At 36.0% G+C, this 19,314-nt stretch overlaps 1 protein-coding gene across 5 annotated transcripts in view; it reads left to right on the top strand.

The window, feature by feature from the left end:
- The window catches only part of RUNDC3B (RUN domain containing 3B), a 141,502-nt gene that overhangs the window by 20,277 nt on the left and 101,911 nt on the right, over positions 1 to 19,314 (top strand). For all 5 annotated transcript variants that reach the window (XM_037129273.2, XM_053672811.1, XM_037129274.2 and 2 more), the window contains exon 2: positions 3,070 to 3,185. In XM_037129273.2, coding sequence (XP_036985168.2) covers positions 3,070 to 3,185 — 116 coding nt within the window. The remainder of the gene's footprint in view (positions 1 to 3,069; positions 3,186 to 19,314) is intronic.

The raw sequence follows: 19,314 nt of genomic DNA on the forward strand, positions 1-19,314 counted from the left end.
TTACTGGTGGGCACTTGGGCTGTTTCCAACACCTGACTATTGTAAATTCTGCTGCTGTGAACATAGGGTTGCATAGGCTCTTTTGAATTGGTGATTCAGGATTCTTAGGGCATATTTCCAGCAATGGAATCACTGGATCAAAAGGCAGTTTCATTTTTATTTTTTGGAGGAAATTCCATACTGTTTTCCACAGTGGCTGCATTCCCAGAAACAGTGCACTAGGGTTCCCTTTTCTCATTCTTGCCAGCACTTGTTGATTTGTTAATGGTGGCCATTCTGACAGGTGTCGGATGATGTCTCATTGTAGTTTTAATTTGCATTTTTATGATGGCAAGTAATGCTGAGAATTTTTTCATATGTTTATGGGCCATCTGTATGTCCTCCTTAGAGAAGTGTCTATTTAGGCCCTTTGCCCATTTTTCAGTTGTGTTGTTTGTCTTGGTATTGAGTCATATGAGTTATTTATATATTTTGGAGATTAAGCCCTTGCCCAGTGTATCATTGGCAGCTGTGTTCTCCCATAGAATCAGTTCCATTTTCATTTTGGTGGTGGTTTCTTTAGCCATGTGGAAAGTTTAAAATTGACATAGTCCCATTTGTTCATTTATTTCCTATTTCCCTTGTTCTAGGACATATACCAGCAAAAATATTGCTCTTTGGGATGTCTGAAATTTTACTACCTATGTTTTCTTCTAGGACTTTTATGATATTGTGACTTACAGTTAATTTTTTTTATCCTTTTTGTCTCTATTCTGATGTAAGAAATAAGTTGGTGGTCTAGTTTCTTTCTTTCTTTTTTTTTTTTGCATGTACCAGTCTAGTTCTCCTAACACCATTTATTGAAGAGACTATTTTTACTCCACTGTATGTTCCTGCCCCCTTTGTTGACTATTAATTGACCATAGAGACTTGGATTTTTTTCCCCTGGGCTCTCTATTCTGTTCCACTGATCTATGTGTCTCTTCTTAGGGCTGTACCATACTGTCTTGATTACAGTGGCCTTGTAGTATTGTTTAATATCAGGTATTGTGATCCCTCTAACTTTGTTCTTCTTTCTCAGGATTGCTGAAGTTATTCAGGGTTTTTTTTTTGGTTGCATATAAATTTTTGGAATCTTTGTTCTAGATCTGTGAAATACACCATTTCACAGGAATGAAAATGGTATTTTTAAAGGAATTATGTTGAATCTATAAGTTGCTTTGAGTAGTACGAACATTTTAATAATGTTAATTCTTCCAATCCATGAACATGGTATATACTTACATTTATTTGTATCTTCCTCAATTTCTTTCTTCAGTGTTCTGTAGTTTTCCAAGTACAAGTCTTTTATGTCCTTGGTTAAATTTATGTCTTGTTTTTCTTGTTCCTGTAGTACATGGGATTTTTTTTCTAGTGTCTGTTTCTGATAGTGATAGTTCATTGTTGGTATATAAAAATGCCATCAATTTCTGAATATTGACTTCGTATCCCACTACTTTGCCAAATTCACTTATTAGGTTGAGTAGTATTTTGGTGGAGACTAGGGTTTTCTATGTACACTGTCATGTTGTATACAAATAATGACAGTTTTACTTCCTCCTTTTCAATTTGGTTGCCTTTTATTTCTTTTTCTTGTCTAATCACTGTGTCTTGAACTTCCCATACTATGTTGAATAAGAATGGTGAAAGTGGGCACCACATCTTCTTCCTTATCTTAAGGGAAACACTTTTAGTTTTTGCTCATTGAGTATGTTGTTGACAGAGGGTTTCTTGTATATGGCCTTTATTATGTTGAGCTATGCTATCTCTGTTCCCACTTTGCTGAGCATTTTTATGATAAATGGTGCTGGAATTTGTCAGATTCTTTTTCAGCATCTATTGATATGATCACATGACTTTTGTCTCTCATTTATATGATATATTACATTTATTGATTTGTGAATGTTATGTCATCCTTGTGTTTCTGGGATAAATCCCACTTGATTGTGGTGTATGATCTGTTTAATGTATTGCTGGATCTGGACTGCCAATCTTTTTTTGAGGATTTTAGCATTTATGTTCATCATAGATATTGGCCTATAATTTTCTTTTTTGTGTGTGTTATTACATGGTTTTGGAATTAGGATAGTACTGACCTCATAAAAAGAGTTTGGGAGTCTTCTTTCTTTTGGAATTTCTTGGAATAGTTTGAGAAGGATAGGTGTTAGATCTTCTTTAAATGTTGGTAAAATTCTACTGTGAAGACATCCAGTCCAGGGCTTTTGTGTGCTGAGAGTTTTTTGATTACTGCTTCAATTTCACTAGTTGTTATTGGTCTGTTCAGGCTTTCTGCTTCTTCTTGATTCAGTTTTGTGAGATTATATGTTTCCATAAATTTGTCCATTTCACCTAGCTTGTCCATATTATTGGCATATAATTGTTCCTAGTAATTTCTTACAATTCTTTGTATTTCTGTGGTATTGGTTGTTACTTCTCTTTTGCTTCTGATTTTGTTTATTTAGGTCCTTTCTCTTTTTTTGTTTATGAGTCTGCTTAAAGGTTTATCAGTTTTGTTTATCTTTTCAAAGAAGTAGCTCCTGGATTCTTTGGATTGTTTTTCAAGTCTCTCTGTCATTTAATTCTGCTATGATCTTGATTATTTTCTTCCTTCTACTTGCTCTGGGCTTTATTTGTTGTTGTTCCTCTACTTCATTTAAATGCAGGGTGGGATTGTTTGTTTGAGATTTTTCTGTCTTCTTTAGGTAGACTGTATTACCATGAATTTCCCTCTCAGGACTGTGTTCTCTGTGTTCCATTAGTTTTGGGTTAATTTAGATTATTTTTTTAATTCTGATTTTAGTTGTGTTGAGGACACCATGCTATTCCTAAGTCTTAGTGTAGTCAAAATATAGTAAATATATAAGTGAAGAGCCCAGTATTTTTGTAAAAGCTTCTACTTACAGAGTGAATTTGAATAAAGGGAGTTTTCAAAATATGTAATTTTATAAAGTATTTCTGTAATACTTCCCTAAATTGCTTTCTTCCCATTTTTTTCTGCTTAGGTGAATGAATCAATTCTATTCAAAGAAAACAATCTCCTTTTTCTCATAGGTTTTCTGTAAAGACTCTGATTGATCGGTCCTGCTTTGAGACCATTGATGATTCTTCTCCTGAATTTAACAATTTTGCAGCTATTTTGGAACAGATTCTAAGTCACCGGCTAAAAGGTAATAGCACTAATGTATTATTTATTGTCCCAACAGCTGTCTATTTAATAAGCTTGAAATTTTAGAACTGTACATCTGGTGTGATTTAGATAGCAGCCATGCTAGGGTCATGAGAAACATAAAGCTGATTTTAGAATGCATGATATTTTGGTCTATGTTCCTGGAAAAGAATCTCTATTCTCAAATTTATACTTATTTCCAGATGGATTGAAAATACAGAGTATATACTTTGAAACACTTATTTACAGTCATAGTAAACTCTGATCCACTAGATATTTTTCACTAGGAAAAGAACATATATGCAATAAGTCAGTATAAGAATTTATAAGAAAAGGGTTAAATAATGTCCTTAGCCTATTAGCTCTCCAGTACCAACTCCAGATATTAATAGAATGTATAATTTCCATAAATTTGCTATTCTAAAAATTACTTTTAAATGTTGTTTTGTTCTTTTTTTGTTGTGGAATATATATAATGTACAGAAATACAATAATTTTATTTTAAAAATATTTTCTTTATTTATTTTTAGAGAGTGGAAGGGAGGGAAAAAGAGGGAGGGAAGCATCAATGTTTGGTTGCCTCTCATACACCCTGTACTGGGGACCTGGCCTGCAACCCAGGCACGTGCCCTAGACTGGGAGTCGAACCAGTGGCCCTTTGATTCTCATGCCAGCACTCAATCCATTGAACCACACCAGCCTGGGTGCATACAACAATTTTAAACTCCCAATCTCCCACTCTCCCTTACCTCCACTCTAAGATACTCTCGTGTAGTCACAACCTCATTCCTCCCCGTAGGGTAACCATTCTCCTCATTTGGAGAATGGTTGTTTCCTTCCCCTTGTCCTCTGGTTCCCGTATGTGGTTCCCTTTTCCTATGTGATTTCATAATGAAGTTGGGATAGTTACTGAATACACATTTGTTCATGAATGAGAATGGCTTATAATTTCTTTTTTCATACCGTCTTGGTTGGGTTTTGATATCAAGACTATGCATAAAATGAGTTAAGCAGTGATTCCTCTTTATTTTTGATGAGTTTGTATAAGAATTATCTGTTACTAGAAGTTTAGCAGAATTTTCTGGTAGATACTCTTGGGCTTTAAAATTTTCTTTATAGGTATTTTTTTTTACTCATTTAAAAATTTACTTATTCATTATTCTCAAAACTTCCAGCCAAAATGGAGGTATAGGTAAATACGCTTTGCTTCCTCAACAATCAAAAGGACAACAACAAATTTAAAAACAAAAACAACCAGAACTGCCCAAAATCAAACTATATGGAAGTCGGACAACCAAGGAGTTAAAGAAGAAACATCCATCCAGACTGGTGGGAGCAGTAGAGATGGGTAGCCAGTGCAGAGAGGATATGTGACAAGGTGGTGGCCAGAGGACCAGGTGGTCCCACATTCCTATGTGGATAAACTGGGAGATGCAGCTGTGTAGTGAGACAGACAATACAATCCAGGGTTCCAGTATGGAGAAATAAAGGCTCAAAACCTCTGGTTGAAAAAAACCTGTGGGGGTTGCATCAGTGGGAGAAACTCCCAGCTTCACAGGAGAGTTCACTGGAGAGACACCCACAGGGTTGTAGAATGTACGCAAACCCACCCACCCAGGAATCAGCACCAGATGGGCCCAATTTGCTTTTGGGTAGCGGGGGAAGTAACAGAGAGTGGGTGAGAGCCAAGCAAGAGGCATTGTTCTCTCCCCCAGATACAGCACCACCAGCAGTGAAGTGGGTTCACCTAAGGCTCTACCCCTGAAAGGTAACGGGTGTGCCAAGACAAAGAAATATGGCCCAAATGAAAAAAACAGATCAAAGCTTCAGAAAAAGAATTACGTGATGAGATAGACAACTTATCAGATGCAGAGTTCAAAACACTGGTAATCAGAATGCTCACAGAAATGATTGGGTACAGTTGCAAAATACAGGAAGAAGTCAAGGCTATCTAAAGTGAAATAAAGAAAGATATGCAGGCAACCAACAGTAAAGGGAAGGAAACTTGGACTCAAATCAATGATTTGGAGCAGAAGGAAGAAATAAACATTCAAGTGGAATAGAATGAAGAAACAAGAATTTTAAAAAATGAGAGGCTTAGGAACCTCTGGGAAAAGTTTAAACTTTCCAACATCCAAGTCATACAGGTGCCAGAAGGAGAAGAGGAAGAACAAGAAATTGAAAACTTACTTGAAAAAAATAATGAAGGAGTCTACAGCCATACCACCCTGAACACACCCTATTTTGTCTGAAAAAATAATGGGGAACTTCCCCACTCTGGCAGAGGAAATAGACTTCCAGGAAGTCCAGGAAGCTCAGAGAGTCCCCAGAAAGGTGGGCCCAAGGAAGCACACACCAAGGCACATCATAATTATATTACCCAAGATTAATAATGAGAGGATCGTAAAAGTAGCAAGAGAAAGGGAGACAGTTGCCTACAAAGGAGTTCCCATAACTATCAGCTGAGTTCTGAAAAGAAATCTTGCAAGCAAGAAGGGGCTGGAAAGAAGTATTCTAAATCATTAAAGGCAAGGAACCTCCATCTAAGATTACTCTATCCAGCAAAGCTTTCATTTAGAATAGAAGGGCAGATAAAGTGCTTCCCAGATAAGATCAAGTTCAAGGAGTTCATCATCACCAAACCCATATTATATGAAATGTTAAAAGGACTTATCTGTGAAAAAGATAAAAAATACAAACAGTAGCCCTGGTGTAGCTCAGTGGATTGAGCACGGGCCTGCAAACCAAAGGGTTGCTGGTTTGATTCTCAGTCTAGGGCACATGCTTGGGTTGCAGGCCTGGTCCCCAGGAGGAGGCCTCTGAGAGGCAACCATACACTGATGTTTCTCTCCCTGTATTTCTCCTTCCCTTCCCCTCTCTCTAAAAACAAATAAATAAAATCTTTAAAAAAATACGAACAGTAAAATGACAACAAACTCACAGCTATTAACAACCAAACCTAAAACAAAAGCAAACTAAGAGGACAGCTAGATCAGGAACGGAGCCACATAAATGGAAATCACATGGAAGATTAGCAACAGGGGAATGAGAGGAGGAGAGTGGAGGAGAAGGTACAGAGAATAAGTGGCGTAGACGGTGGGGAGAAAATAGGGGGAGGGCCAAGAGTAGTGTGGGAAATGTAGAAGCTAAAGAACTTATGACACATGGACATGAACTAAAGGGGAATGTGGGTTGGAGGGGGTGTGCAGGGTGGAGGGGAGTGAAGGGGGAGAATGGGACAACTGTAATGGCATAATCAATAAAATATCCTTAAAATTACTTATGCAGTTTTTTAAATATTCTAAGATACTTCAGGTTTGGTAAATTATAATTATCTAAAAATTAGGTTATTCACAAATCATGTTCTTTCAACCTTATACAGCCTTACTAGTTTTTAAAAATCTGCTTGTATCAATTACCAACACAGTAGCATTTTAAAATCTCCTTCTGAAATTGTGGATTTCCCTATTTTGCTTTTATAGATCTGTTAATATTTTCTTTGTTTTTGAGACCACATTCCTGATAAATTGAAACTAATCATTATAAAGTGACCTTTTTTATGCTTTTTAGTCTTTTGGTATTAAAGTTTATTTTGTCTGCTCTTAATATAAATCAACATTTTGAGTGTTTAATATAAAAATAATGAGTGTAGTAATTGCCACATGCAAGGACCAGAGTCACTTTCTATAAGTAATTAAAATTAAAGGCTAAAATAAAAGGTAGCCCATTTCTAGAGGTTAGTAGATGGTATTTTAATCAATTCAAAAAGAAGCATCTAGGCATTAAATTTTTGCTTACTCCTTACTTCATTAATCTTTTGTATCTTAGAAAAATTTTTAGTAGAAAATAGGTTAAAAAAGAGGTATGGAAAAGAGATGCCCCAGTTTGGTTTTCTCAAACCAGTAAATACATTTACATAAGAAACATAAATCTCAAAACTGAAAAAGGATGATGGAAGCTATATTCTTTCAGTATTATAAAATATTTTTAAATTAAAAATATATATCTAAAAATAGCTGATATTATCAAGACATCGTATAGAATATAGAATATCTCAATAATAATTTATCACATTAATTTTGTAATCTAGTCTTTAAGGAAACTTGATTATTAGATATTTTCACTTAAGTTTTTATTATCTTTACAATCTTAATGGTATAGTTTCAAAGCAGTCATCTGTTTTCTTAATACAATTTGTGAGAATCTCAAATTTAATCTGAAGGTTAATTCTATTTCATGCTTTTTGATGCTGAAAACAACAAGTTCTACTATGTGTTATTAAGTCACAGTTTAACAATCTTGTCAGCTTATTAAAACAGGGTTGAATTTAATTACATGGGGAAATAAAATCTGAATTCAGTCAGCCCTTTGCAGTTTAAAGTAGGATATGTATAATCATGAATGCTTTTCTGTTAGAAGTTGGTTATTTTGCATTTTAAAATGCTTTTTTCTTATGTTTGCTGGTTTGTATTTCTTAAATTTTCTGCCATTAATATGTTATCTTTTATTTTTAAAAGTTTTTATAAAAGCAAAGTATATGAGAGTATTTTGAGCTATTTTTATATTGCATGGTGATCGTATTTTTACATTTTATTTATAATTTGTAAATAATAGTGACTAAAAAATCATATGTAATACAGTAGAACTTGATGTTTCTAATGCTCACAAGTTTTTTAAATCAGATCTCAATTCCTGTGATAATTTGCTTTAATGTATGATTCACTCACAAAATACATAAAGTATCAACAGAAAACAGGTCTTGTTATCTGAGTGAGTGATGGGGTAGACTCTCTACCACTAAACGGACCCCTCTGCACACCTGCCTGCCATCTTCTGAGTCATGCCTCAACCAAATCTAGATCATAGACCTTTAGCATTACTTCTAGTGATGAATGTTACTTCCAAGAAGCCAATGAACAACTACTTTGAAAATAAAATCTCTAGTTGATTTATGGATAAGAATTCCACCAGCATAACTAAGACAGTAAGAAAGATGATATGGTGATATGTGTGTTAATTTTTTAAGCTAGGTAAGTTAATAATTCAAAACCTTTTAAAAACATTTCCTATAGATTAACTATTATGGTCAACGTTATTAATATAGATAGGAACCATGAAATGATCTGTAAATTTCAATATAAGGTATTTTAAAGATTCAAGTGTGTAGAGACTTCCCTATATAATTTTCTATTTTTTAGTATTTGAATATGTAGCAAATTGCTCTTTTAGAGAAGTTACAATGATTACTTTTGGAGAAGATAGTGTACTGTTTTCACTTAAAATGTAGTTATTGATATATAACAACTAGTTTTTCCATTTACAAATTTAAAATGCATAACTTCATGGGTTTGTAAGATTTACTTTAATTCAGATTCTTTTTATTTTTGAAAGGGGCATTTAGTTTAATTAATAATTTTTCCCAGAGAAAGATAAAACCTAGGCCGAATACAGGCTGTGCTGACACAGGTAAAGTGGAGAGCTGAAACAGTTACCTGCTTCACCCTAAAAGCCCCATTATTGAAAAAAAGAAGGCTTTTAAAAATCATATACAGTAATCTTGTTGCAGTAATCCCTCAATATGGTGATGTTCCTAATTTTCTGGAATATAGCTGAGAACTAAGAATTAATCACAGAGTATAGAATTGAGAGAGACACTAGTTCAGGTCATCAGTTTATTGACTTTTTTTTAAATTTTTCAATCACAATTTACATTTAACATTCTGTATTAGTTTCAGATGTACAGCATAGTGGTTAGACAATCCTGTACTTTACAGAGTGGTCCCCTGATATTTCAAGTACCCACCTGGCCCCTCCATACATAGTTATTACAATGTTATTGACTATTTTCAGTGCTGTAATTTACATCTCTGTAACTCTTTCATAACTACAATTTGTACTTCTTAATCCCTTTATCTTTTTCACCCAGCCTGCCCTTGCCAATTTCCTTCAGTTTGGACACCATCAGTCTATTCCCTGTATGAGTCTGTTTCTATTTTATTTTAGATTCCACATGTAAGCTAAATCAAATGGTATTTGTCTTTCTCTGACAGACTTATTTCAGCAGCATAATACCCTTTAGGTCTATCTATGCTGTTACAAAAGATAACATTTCATGGCTGCATACTGTTCCATTGTGTGTATGTACCACAGCCTTTTTATCTACTCGTCTTCTAATTCGCACTTGGGTTGCTTCCATATCTTGGCTTTTCTGAATAATGCTGCAGTAAACAAGGGAATACATTTATTCTTACAAAGTAGTATTTTGGGGTTTTTTTTGGTATATTCCTAGAAGTGGAATCTTTGAGTCATAAGGCAATTCAATTTTTAAATTTTTTGAGGAACCTCTATGTGTGTTTTCCACAGTGGTTACACCAGTGTGCATTCCCACTAACATTGCACTTTTCTCCACATCCTTCCCAATACATGTTGCTTGTGGATTTATGAACGAGAGCCATTCTGATGGATGTAAGGTAGTATCTTCTGGTTTTGATTGGCATTTTGCTGAAGATTATTGATGTTGAGCAACAGTTCATATGTCTGTTGGCTATCTGGATGTCTTTGGAGAAGTGTCTGTTCTGACCACTTTTTAAAAAAGATTTTTTATTTATGTTTAGAGGGGAAGGGAAGGAGAGAAATATCAATGTATGGTTGCCTCTTGTGCATCTCCTGCTGGGAACTGGCCTGCAACCCAGGCATGTGCCCTTACTGGGAATCGAACTTGTGATCCTCTGGTTCACAGGCCTGCGTTCAATCCACTGAGCTATACCAGCCAGGCTGACCACTTTTTAATTGAGTTTGTTTTTCTAGTGTTGAGTTGTATGAATTCTTTATATATTTTGAATATTAACTCCTTGTGGAATGTATCATTGGTAGATATCTTCATGCCTTCAGTAAGGTGACTGTTTTGTTGATGGTTTCCCTTACTATGGAAAAACTTTAGTTTGATGCAATCCCATCTATTTATTTTTTCTTTTGTTTCCCTTGCCTGAGAAGATATATCAGAGAAAAAAATACTAAGAGAAATGTCTATTTTACTGCCTATGTTTTCTTCTAGGAGTCTTATGGTTTTAAATCTTACATTTAAATCTTTAATCCATTTTGAGCTTATTCTTGCATATGGTGTAAGAAAGTGGTCTGGTTTCATTTCTTTTAATTTTTTAAAAAAATTATTTATTTTTAGAGAGAGGGGGAAAGGAGGTTGAAAGAGAGGGAGAGACGCTTTAGTATGTGGTTGCCACTTGCATGCCCCCTACTGGGGACTTGGCCCACACGCATGTGCCCTGACTGGGAATCAACCTGGCAACTTTGATTCACAGGTGGGAATTCAATCCACTGAACCACACCAGCCAAGACATGGTTTCATTTTTTTGAACTTTTATTTTGAAGCATTATCCTTCTCTGTACCCAACTCCACTTCTACTAAAAGCCAAAATAAGTGCTAGATATGTGAGTGGGATGTCTTCTTGAGGCAAGATGAGGAAATCAGGTATTTTGCTGCTCAGTAGCAGTTGACCTGCCTCCTTTCCAGAACTGAACAGCACCACCTTGGGTAAAACCTGAATAGATAATAGATTTAAAAATCACAATTCTAGTCTCTCTCCTACTGAAGCAGTCCACTATCTCTAACTAGTAGATTTGCAGTCTTTGTTTTAATGTTTCGGATATTTGGGAACTTAGTATAGTGATGTAGCCCACATTTTCCTGCACTCCAGACTGTTAGAAAATTCTGTGTAACCAAACTATTTGACTGTGCTTTCTGCCATTTTTTCAATCGCGGGCCTAATAAATATTAAAAAACTGTTATTATATAACCTTTTCCTCTTCAGTTCCCTTTTTCTTTCTTCCAAGTAAGGTATCCCTTGTGCCTTCAATCTTCTGAAACCACCATAACCTTAGTCATTTTCCTGGTTTATCACTGATATGTTAATATTGCTCTTAAAATCTGGTACATAGAGCTGAGAAAGTCCTTCAAATAAGTTAACTTCTGCATTAGTCAGAATTTAAGACCACATTGACATTTGATCCACTTTACTCTTTTGATTATTGAAATTAAGGCCAAGTAAAATCCCAGAGCTGTTACAAATTGAACTGTTGTTTATGTTATATTTTAGGTTCTCTAAATGAGTTGCCTGAGCTCAAGTTTAATGGGAATAAATGCAGTATTATTTCCTTTATCATTTACTCTTTAGAGATGGAGAAGGTGATTGTAAAAATGAAATTTAGGAGTATTTCTGTTTCCAAGAAGATGAAGTGGACATACTTTTCCCTATTTATCCCACTAAGTATAATCAAAACTGTTGGACATTATATATAAAACAAGCATAAGGAGACTCTGAAAGGTAGAAAAAGATCGATTATCTGTGGACCTTAGGACTTTAGGAATGATATGATAGGGGATTCTTTGGATCTTTTGGTTGCCTTAAATATCTAAAACTGGGTACTGGAAAAGCCAGTAGACTGCAGATTTGTACAGGAATACCACATACATACACACACAAAAGCTCCACAAGGACCTCTTCTCTAGCCAAAGGGCTGGGAGTAGAACAGCCTAACAAAGACTGAAATTTTTTGAGAGTATCTTTTCTAATTTAGTCAAATACAATAGAAAAGAATACAAATACAACAAAACTAAGACCAGAAAAGGCTAAATTGAGAACCTAGAATTCCATTCCTGATGAGACTGCAACAGTGTGTCCTCATGCTACCATCAGAGGGGTATCAGGGAAGGCCAAGCAGAGAGGTAGGGCTTTTTCCCTCCTGGTTGGTTATGAGCCTTCTCTCCCACCTACCCACACAATGTGTCAGTGGGGTGTCTGGACCTTTATCTCCACCCAGCAGTAATGAGGCGCCACTTCCCTGCTACACTGAGGTTGTGTCAGAAGAGGCCTATTGGAGAGTTATGTTTTTCACTATCGCCCAGCGGTAATGAGGCCACCCTCAGTGCATTGTCAGTGGAGACCATTTGGGAAGGCTAGACTCCTACCTCCTCCTGGTGGTAAGGAGAAATCCCCCTCAAGTGTCATTGGAGGACAGCTGGGTAACTGGGACTTCTGCTTCCAGTTGGCAGTAACAAGGTAGTACCTCTCACATCACCTTTCCCTATGGAACAGAGTTACAGAGAGACAGTTAAAACAGAAAATTTAAATAAGATCCTGAGTCTCAGAGTATGAACACAAAGAGATTTTTCAAGCAAATTTCACTTGTCATACCCAAACTAGGTAGATCTCAAATTGCATAACAAAAGACAGTAGTATCAACACTGAAATGATGGAAGAGTTAGAATTAGTGACACAATAAAAAAATCAGTCATAAAAATGCTTTAACAAGCAATTAAGACATGCTTGAAACAAATGAAAAAAATAAAAAACCTCAACAAATAGAAGGTGTCAAGAGAAAGCAAATGGAAATTTTGATACTGAAAAATACAAAGCCAAAATAAAAAGCTCAGTAGATGGGCCCAACAGAAAAATGGAGGCAAGAAAAGAAAGAATCAGAACTGGAAAACAGAAAAATAGAAATTTCCTAATCTAAATAAGAGACTAAAAATAATCTAAAACCAGAATATAGACTAAAAAATAAAAAAGAATTAGCAGAACTTCAGGGACCTGTAGGGCTATAACAAAAGATCGAACACTTCAGTCATCAGAGACCTTGAAGAGGAGAAAAAGGAAGGGACTGAAAATATACCAAAAGAAATGATGGCTCACCCTAGCTGGTGCGGGTTAGTTGGTGGGAGCATTGTCCTGTAAACTGAGAGGTCGCAGGTAATACTAGTCAGGGCACATGCCTAATTTGTGGGATTGGTTCCTGACCAGCATGTATATGAGAGGCAACTGATTGCTATTTCTCTCTTACATCTGTGTTTTGCTCCCTGTCTCTCTTCTTCCCTTCCCCTCCCTCTAAAATCAATAAGCATGTCCTTGGTGAAAATAAAAAAAAGAAATAATGGCTTAAAACTCCCCAAATTTGGCAAGAGATATAAACATCCAGATTCAAGAACTGAGTGAATAGTACATAAATCCCAAAAAAGCCATGTCATGACACATCATAATTAAACCTTTGAGAAATAAAAGGAAAACATGTTGAAGGTAGCCAGATTTCTGTATGTATCCGTGCAATTTTCCCATTGTATCTTCTTGTTTCTTCTACAAATTACTAATTTATTATAAAGGTGTGGGTTTATTTCTGAACTCTCTGTTCTGTTCCATTGATCTATTTGTCTGTTTTTATGCCAGTACCATGCTGGTTTGATTACTACAGCCTTATAGTATAGTTTCACATTAGGTAACACAATTCCCCTACCTTTGTTGTTCTTTCTAAAGAACTCTGTTACTATTAGGGGCCTTTTGTGGTTCCATATAAATTCTTGAAATGTTCTAGTTTTGTGAAATACATCATTGGTATCTTGGTATGAATTATATTGAATTTATAGATTGCTTTGGGTAGTATGGACATTTGAATGGTGTTAATTGTTTCTATCCATGAACATGGTAAGTGCTTCCACTTATTTGTCTCGTCTTCAGTTTGTCTCTTCAGTCTTACAGTTTTCTAAGAACAGGTCTTTTACATCCTTAATTAGGTTTATTCCTAGGTATTTTATTTTTTTAAGCAATTGTGAATGGAATTGTTTTCTTAATTTTGCTTTCTCACAGTTGATTATTGACATACAAAAAATGCATCTGTTTTCTGGACATTAATATGCATCCTGCTACCTAGCCGAAATCATTTATATGCTCTAGTTGTTTCTTGGTGGAATATTTGGGGTTTTCTATGTACAGTATCATCTCATCTGCAAGTAATAACAGTTTTACTTCTTTTCCAGTTCGAATGCCTTTTATTTCTTCTTGTGAGATTGCTCTGGCTAGGACTTCCAGTACTATGCTGAATAATAAATGTGAAAGTGGACATCCCTGTCTTATTTCTGGTCTTAAGGCGAATGCTAGTAGTTTTTGCCAGTTCAGTATGATGCTGGCAGTGGGTTTGTCATATGTGGCCTTTATTGTGTTTAGTATGTTCCCTTTACTTCCACATTGCTGAGAGTTTTTGTCATAAATGGATGGTGGTTTTATCAAATGCTTTTTCTGCATCTGTTGATATGATTGTGTGGTTTTTATTCCTCATTTGTTTATGTGGTGTATCACATTTATTGATTTGCAAATGTTGTACCAATCATGCATTCCTAGAATAAATCCCACTTGATCATGGTGTATGATCTTTTTGATGTATTGCTATATTCAGTTTGCTCATGTTTTGTCGAGGGCTTTAGCAACTATGTTAATCAGGGATATTGGCCTATAATTTTCTTTCTTTGTAGTGTCTTTATCAGGTTTTGAAACTTAGGATAATGATGGTCTTGTCCAATGAACTTGGGAGTCTTTCCTCCTCTTGACTTTTTGGAGTAGTGAGAAGGAGGGATGTTAGTTCTTCTCAGTATATTTCATAAAGTTCACCTGTGAAGCCATCTGGTCCAGAGATTTTGTTTGTTGGGAGTTTTGGATTCCTGTTTCAATTTCAATAGGAGTAATCTGTCTATTCAGTTTCTCTGATTCTTTTTGATTTAGTTTTGGAAGATTGTATGTTTCAAGGAATTTATCTATTTTGTCCAGGTTGTCCAGTATGTTGGCATATAGTTGTTTGTAAAATTTTCTTACAAACCTTTGTATTTCCTGGGTGTCAGTTGCCTTTTCTCCTCTTTCCCTCCTGATAGTATTTTTTTTTTGGTCCTTTCTTTTTTCCTTACTGAGTCTGGTTAAAGGCTCATGAATCTGGGTTTATTTTTTCAAAGGACCAGTTCTTGGACTCGTTGATCTTTTGTGTTGTTTTTTTCAAACACTATTTGATTTATATCTGCTCTGATCTTGATTATTTCTTTCCTTTTACTCACTTGGCTTTTTTGTTGTTCAGGTTCCTTTAAGTATTAAGTTTGATTGTTTATGAGTTTTTTTTCTTGTTTCTTGATATAGGCCTGTAATTTTATGAATTTCCCTCTTAGGATTGCTTTCTTTGTGTTACACAGATTTTGTATTGTGTTTTCATTTTCATTTGTTTTGAGGTTTCTCTTGATTTCTCTTTGACCTCATTGTTGACCCCTTCATTTTTAAAAAGTTTTCATTTATTTATTTTTAGAGAGAGAGGAAGGGAGGAAAAAAGAGAAGGAGAGAAACATTAGTGTGTGGTTGCCTCTCATGCTCCCCCTACTGGGGACCTGGCTCACAACCCAGGCATGTGGCTTGACTGGGAATCGAACTGGCAACTCTTTTGTTCACAGGCTATCCTCGATCCACTGAGCCACACCAACCAGGACTCCATTCATTGTTTAATAACATGCTATTCAGCTACCATGTTTTTGCATGTTTTTCAGTGTTCTTCTTGTGGTTGATTTCTAGTTTCATAGCATTGTGGTCAGAGAAGATGCTTGATATGATTTCAGTCTTCTTCAAATTTTTGAGACTTGTTTTGTGTCCTTACATGTGATCCATCCTAGAAAACATTCCGTATGCTTGAAAAGAATGTTACTCTTTTGCTTTGCAATGAAATGTTCTGGAGATATCAATTAAATCCATTTGATCCTAGTATGTCATTTAAGGTCATTGTCTCCTTGTTGACTTTCTGTCTGGAAAATCGATCAATTAGTGTCAGTGGGGTGTTAAAATCCCCTACTAGGAGTGTATTTCTGTCTATTTCTTCCTTCATGTCCACCAAGACTTGCTTTATATATTTATTGCTATTGTATCGGGTACATAAATGTTTACCAGGGTTGTATCCTCTTGTTGGATTTTATCTTTATCATTACATAGTGTCCTTCTTTGTATCTTCTTATAGCCTTGGTTTTAAAGTCTATTTTCTTAGACATAACTAATGCTATCACAGCTTTTTTCTTTTTGATTTGCATGAAATATGTTTTTCCATCCCTTTACTTTTAGTCTGGGTGTATCTTTCATTCTGAAGTGGGTCTCTTATAGACAGTGTATATAGGTCTTGTTTTCTTATCTATTCAGCTACCCTGTGTCTTTTGGTGTAGCATTTAAGCTATTTACATGTAAAGTCATTATTAATAGATATGTATTTATTGCCATTTTATTTTTAACCATTTTCCTCTGTTTTTATTTCTTCTTTTTTATTCATCTTTTTAAAAACATTTTATTTATGTATTTATTTATTTAGAAAGGGGGAAAGGAGGGAGAAAGAGAGGGAGAGAAACATCAGTGTGTGGTTGCCTCTCATACATTCCTACTGGGGAACGGGCCCACAGGTAAGGTGTCCTGGCTGGCAATTGAACCAGTGACTCTTTGGTTTTCAGGCTGGTGCTAAACCACTGAGCCACACCAGTCAGGGCTTTTGCTTCTTCTTAAAGCAAGCTCTTTAACATTTGTTTTAATACTGGTTTGGTGTTATAAACTCCTTTAGCTTTTTCTTGTCAGGGGAGCTCCTTTTTTCTTCATTTTTAAATGATAGCCTTGCTAGGTAAAGTAGTCTTGGTTGAAGGTCCTTGCTGTCATAACCTTGAACATTTCATGCCAATCCCTTCTGGCCTGCAATGTTTTTGTTGAGAAATCAAATGGGAGTCTAAGGGGACCCCCCTTGTAGGTCACTAACTGCTTTTCTACTGTGGCTTTCAGGATTCTCCCATTGTTTTTCAGCATTGCCATTTTAATTATGGTGTGTCTTTCTGTGGGCCTCTTTGGGTCCAACTTGTTGGGACTCTCTGAGCTTCCTGGACTTGTGTGTCTTTTTCCTTCACCAGGTTAGGGAAGTTTTGGTCATTAGTTCTTCAAATATGTTCTCAATCCCTTGCTTACTTTCCTTTCCTTCTAGTATCCCCATTATGCAGATGTTGTTAAGCTAGATGTTGTCCCAGAGATTTCTTAAACTCTCCTCATTTAAAAAATTTTTTTTTCTGCTCTGCTTGGGTGTTTTTTTTGTGTGTGTATCTTGTCTTCCGAGTTGCTGATTTGATGCTCTGCTTTCTCTAACCTGTTTGTTCCTTCCAGTGTATTATTTACTTCAAATATTGCATTCTGTATTTCTGAGCAGTCCTTTTTTGTGGTTTATATGTCCTTTTTCATGCTGTAGAGCATCTTTAGAATCATTACTCTAAATTCTCTATCTGATAAATTGCTTGCCTCTATTTTTTCTAGTTCTTCTGGAGAATTTTCTTGTTCTTTCATTTTGGTCCTGTTTCTTTGTCTTCTTCTTTTTTTTTTTTACATCTTTGTGGATTTTTAAAAATATGTATTAGATAAATCTGCAAAGACTGGTACAGACCCATGTCAGATGCTGCCTGTGACTAGCCCTGGTCAACCTATTTGGAGCTATTAGCATTCCACAGCTTGTGGCTCCCTCTCCGCTGGGCCTCGGTATATGCAGAAAGAACCAAACTGTGCACCAATGCTGGCTTTTCCCAGTACCAGGCCTGGGGAAGGGTCAGCTAAAGTCTCATATCTCCCAGAGATTCACCTCTGCCTACAGGTATTCTTTTAGGCTTAATCATTGAAATAGGCTCCAACTGTACTCCTCAGCAGCCCTGTTCAAGCTCCCACAGGTAGGGAGAGAGGTATTTCTGTGGGGGGAGGCATTGCCACCCCTCAGGCTGATACCATATGGTGGAGAGTGCTCTGCCCAAGAGTGCTATGTCTTTTGCAGTATGGCTGAGCACAGGGATCCTGGCAATTGACATTTCAGTTCTCTTCCCAGAGCCACCAACCTCAGATTCTCATGTGGCTCTAATCTGCTCTGCCCTCCCTCTGCTGAAGGCAAACAAAATTTTGTATGTTAGCCATTTTTTAAAAGATTTTTTATGTATTTATCTTTAGAGGGGAAGGAAAGGAGAGAGGGAAAGAAACATCAGTATATGGTTGCCTCTCATGTGTCCCCTGCTGGTAACTGGCCTGCAATCCAGGCATGTGCCCTGACTGGGAGTTGAACCAGTGACCTTTTGATTCTCAGGCTGGTGCTCAACCACTGAGCCACACCAGCTAGGGTGTATGTTAGCCCTTTAAGAGACTCTCTGTGTCTTCAGCTATCTCTCCCTGATGGACAGAAATCCTTCTGCTTTTTACAGACAGATGTCATTTGGGTTCTTTTCCCAGTTCTGGTACTCTAGGCTGGAGAGTCCAGCTTTGGGTTTAGATTCCACACTTTTCAGAAAGAGCCCTCCCCACCTCTGAAATATCCCTCTGGAATTTCAGCTGCCGCCCGTGGGAGCACAGCTAGCCCTCTAGCACCTCTGTACTTCCTACCAGTCTCGATATGGTGCAGTTGATTCTTCCATAAGTCCTTGGTTATAATGCTTATCTCCGGCTAGTGTTCAGTTGGCTATTCAGGATGATTTTTGTATATTTGTTTGTAATTCCAGTTTGGTCCTGGGAGGAGGTTAGTGTAGCTTCCACTTACTCCACTACCATCTTGGATTCCCTCTTATTTTCTTTTTGTCCTTCATTGTTCCTTTGAATAAACATATACTATGTAAAATTTATTACTATATGATACATTAATATTAATGTAATATACTATATAATGTGTTATATATATTTTTAAGTTTTTTCTATATCTCTCTCTTTGCATAGATTCACCCATTTCTATCCTCTAGCCTTGGCTTATAATTACATTTTAATTCTTGTAGATAGAAGGTTCTTTTATATTTGAACATGAGGTTACTCCTGATTATTACCCATTGAAGCTGTTATTTTGTTAGCCATTTAAATTTCCAGTTCAGCCTCATTCTTTATTATGTTTCCTTTTTGTTCCTTTCCACCCAGTCAGTTCTTAATATGGTTTTCCTACAAGTTATTTTTCTCATTCTACTATGTTACTGGATTTGTACTCTCCATTAATTTTTCTCATCTCTGGCAAATTTCTGTAAATATATGTCTTCCCCAGGAAATTATAGCTATTGTCTCTTCAGTTGTATTTTCTGCACCAGTCTCTTCTACTTCTTCTCTGATTCCAGTGACACAAATTTTATATTTTTCGATTGCCCAACAGGTCAGTTTCTTTTCTTCATCTTGCATAGGGGATAAAATTAACCTATTTATAATATAGTAAGTTTAAGGTTCAGTAATAAATAAGTAGTATGTAGTATCATAAAAGACTATAGACTATCAATTAGTAATACGCCACTGACTGAAGAA

This window comes from Artibeus jamaicensis, unplaced genomic scaffold (genome assembly GCF_021234435.1).
Source record: "Artibeus jamaicensis isolate MK-2021 breed Jamaican fruit bat unplaced genomic scaffold, CSHL_Jam_final contig_787, whole genome shotgun sequence".
NCBI lineage: Eukaryota > Metazoa > Chordata > Mammalia > Chiroptera > Phyllostomidae > Artibeus > Artibeus jamaicensis.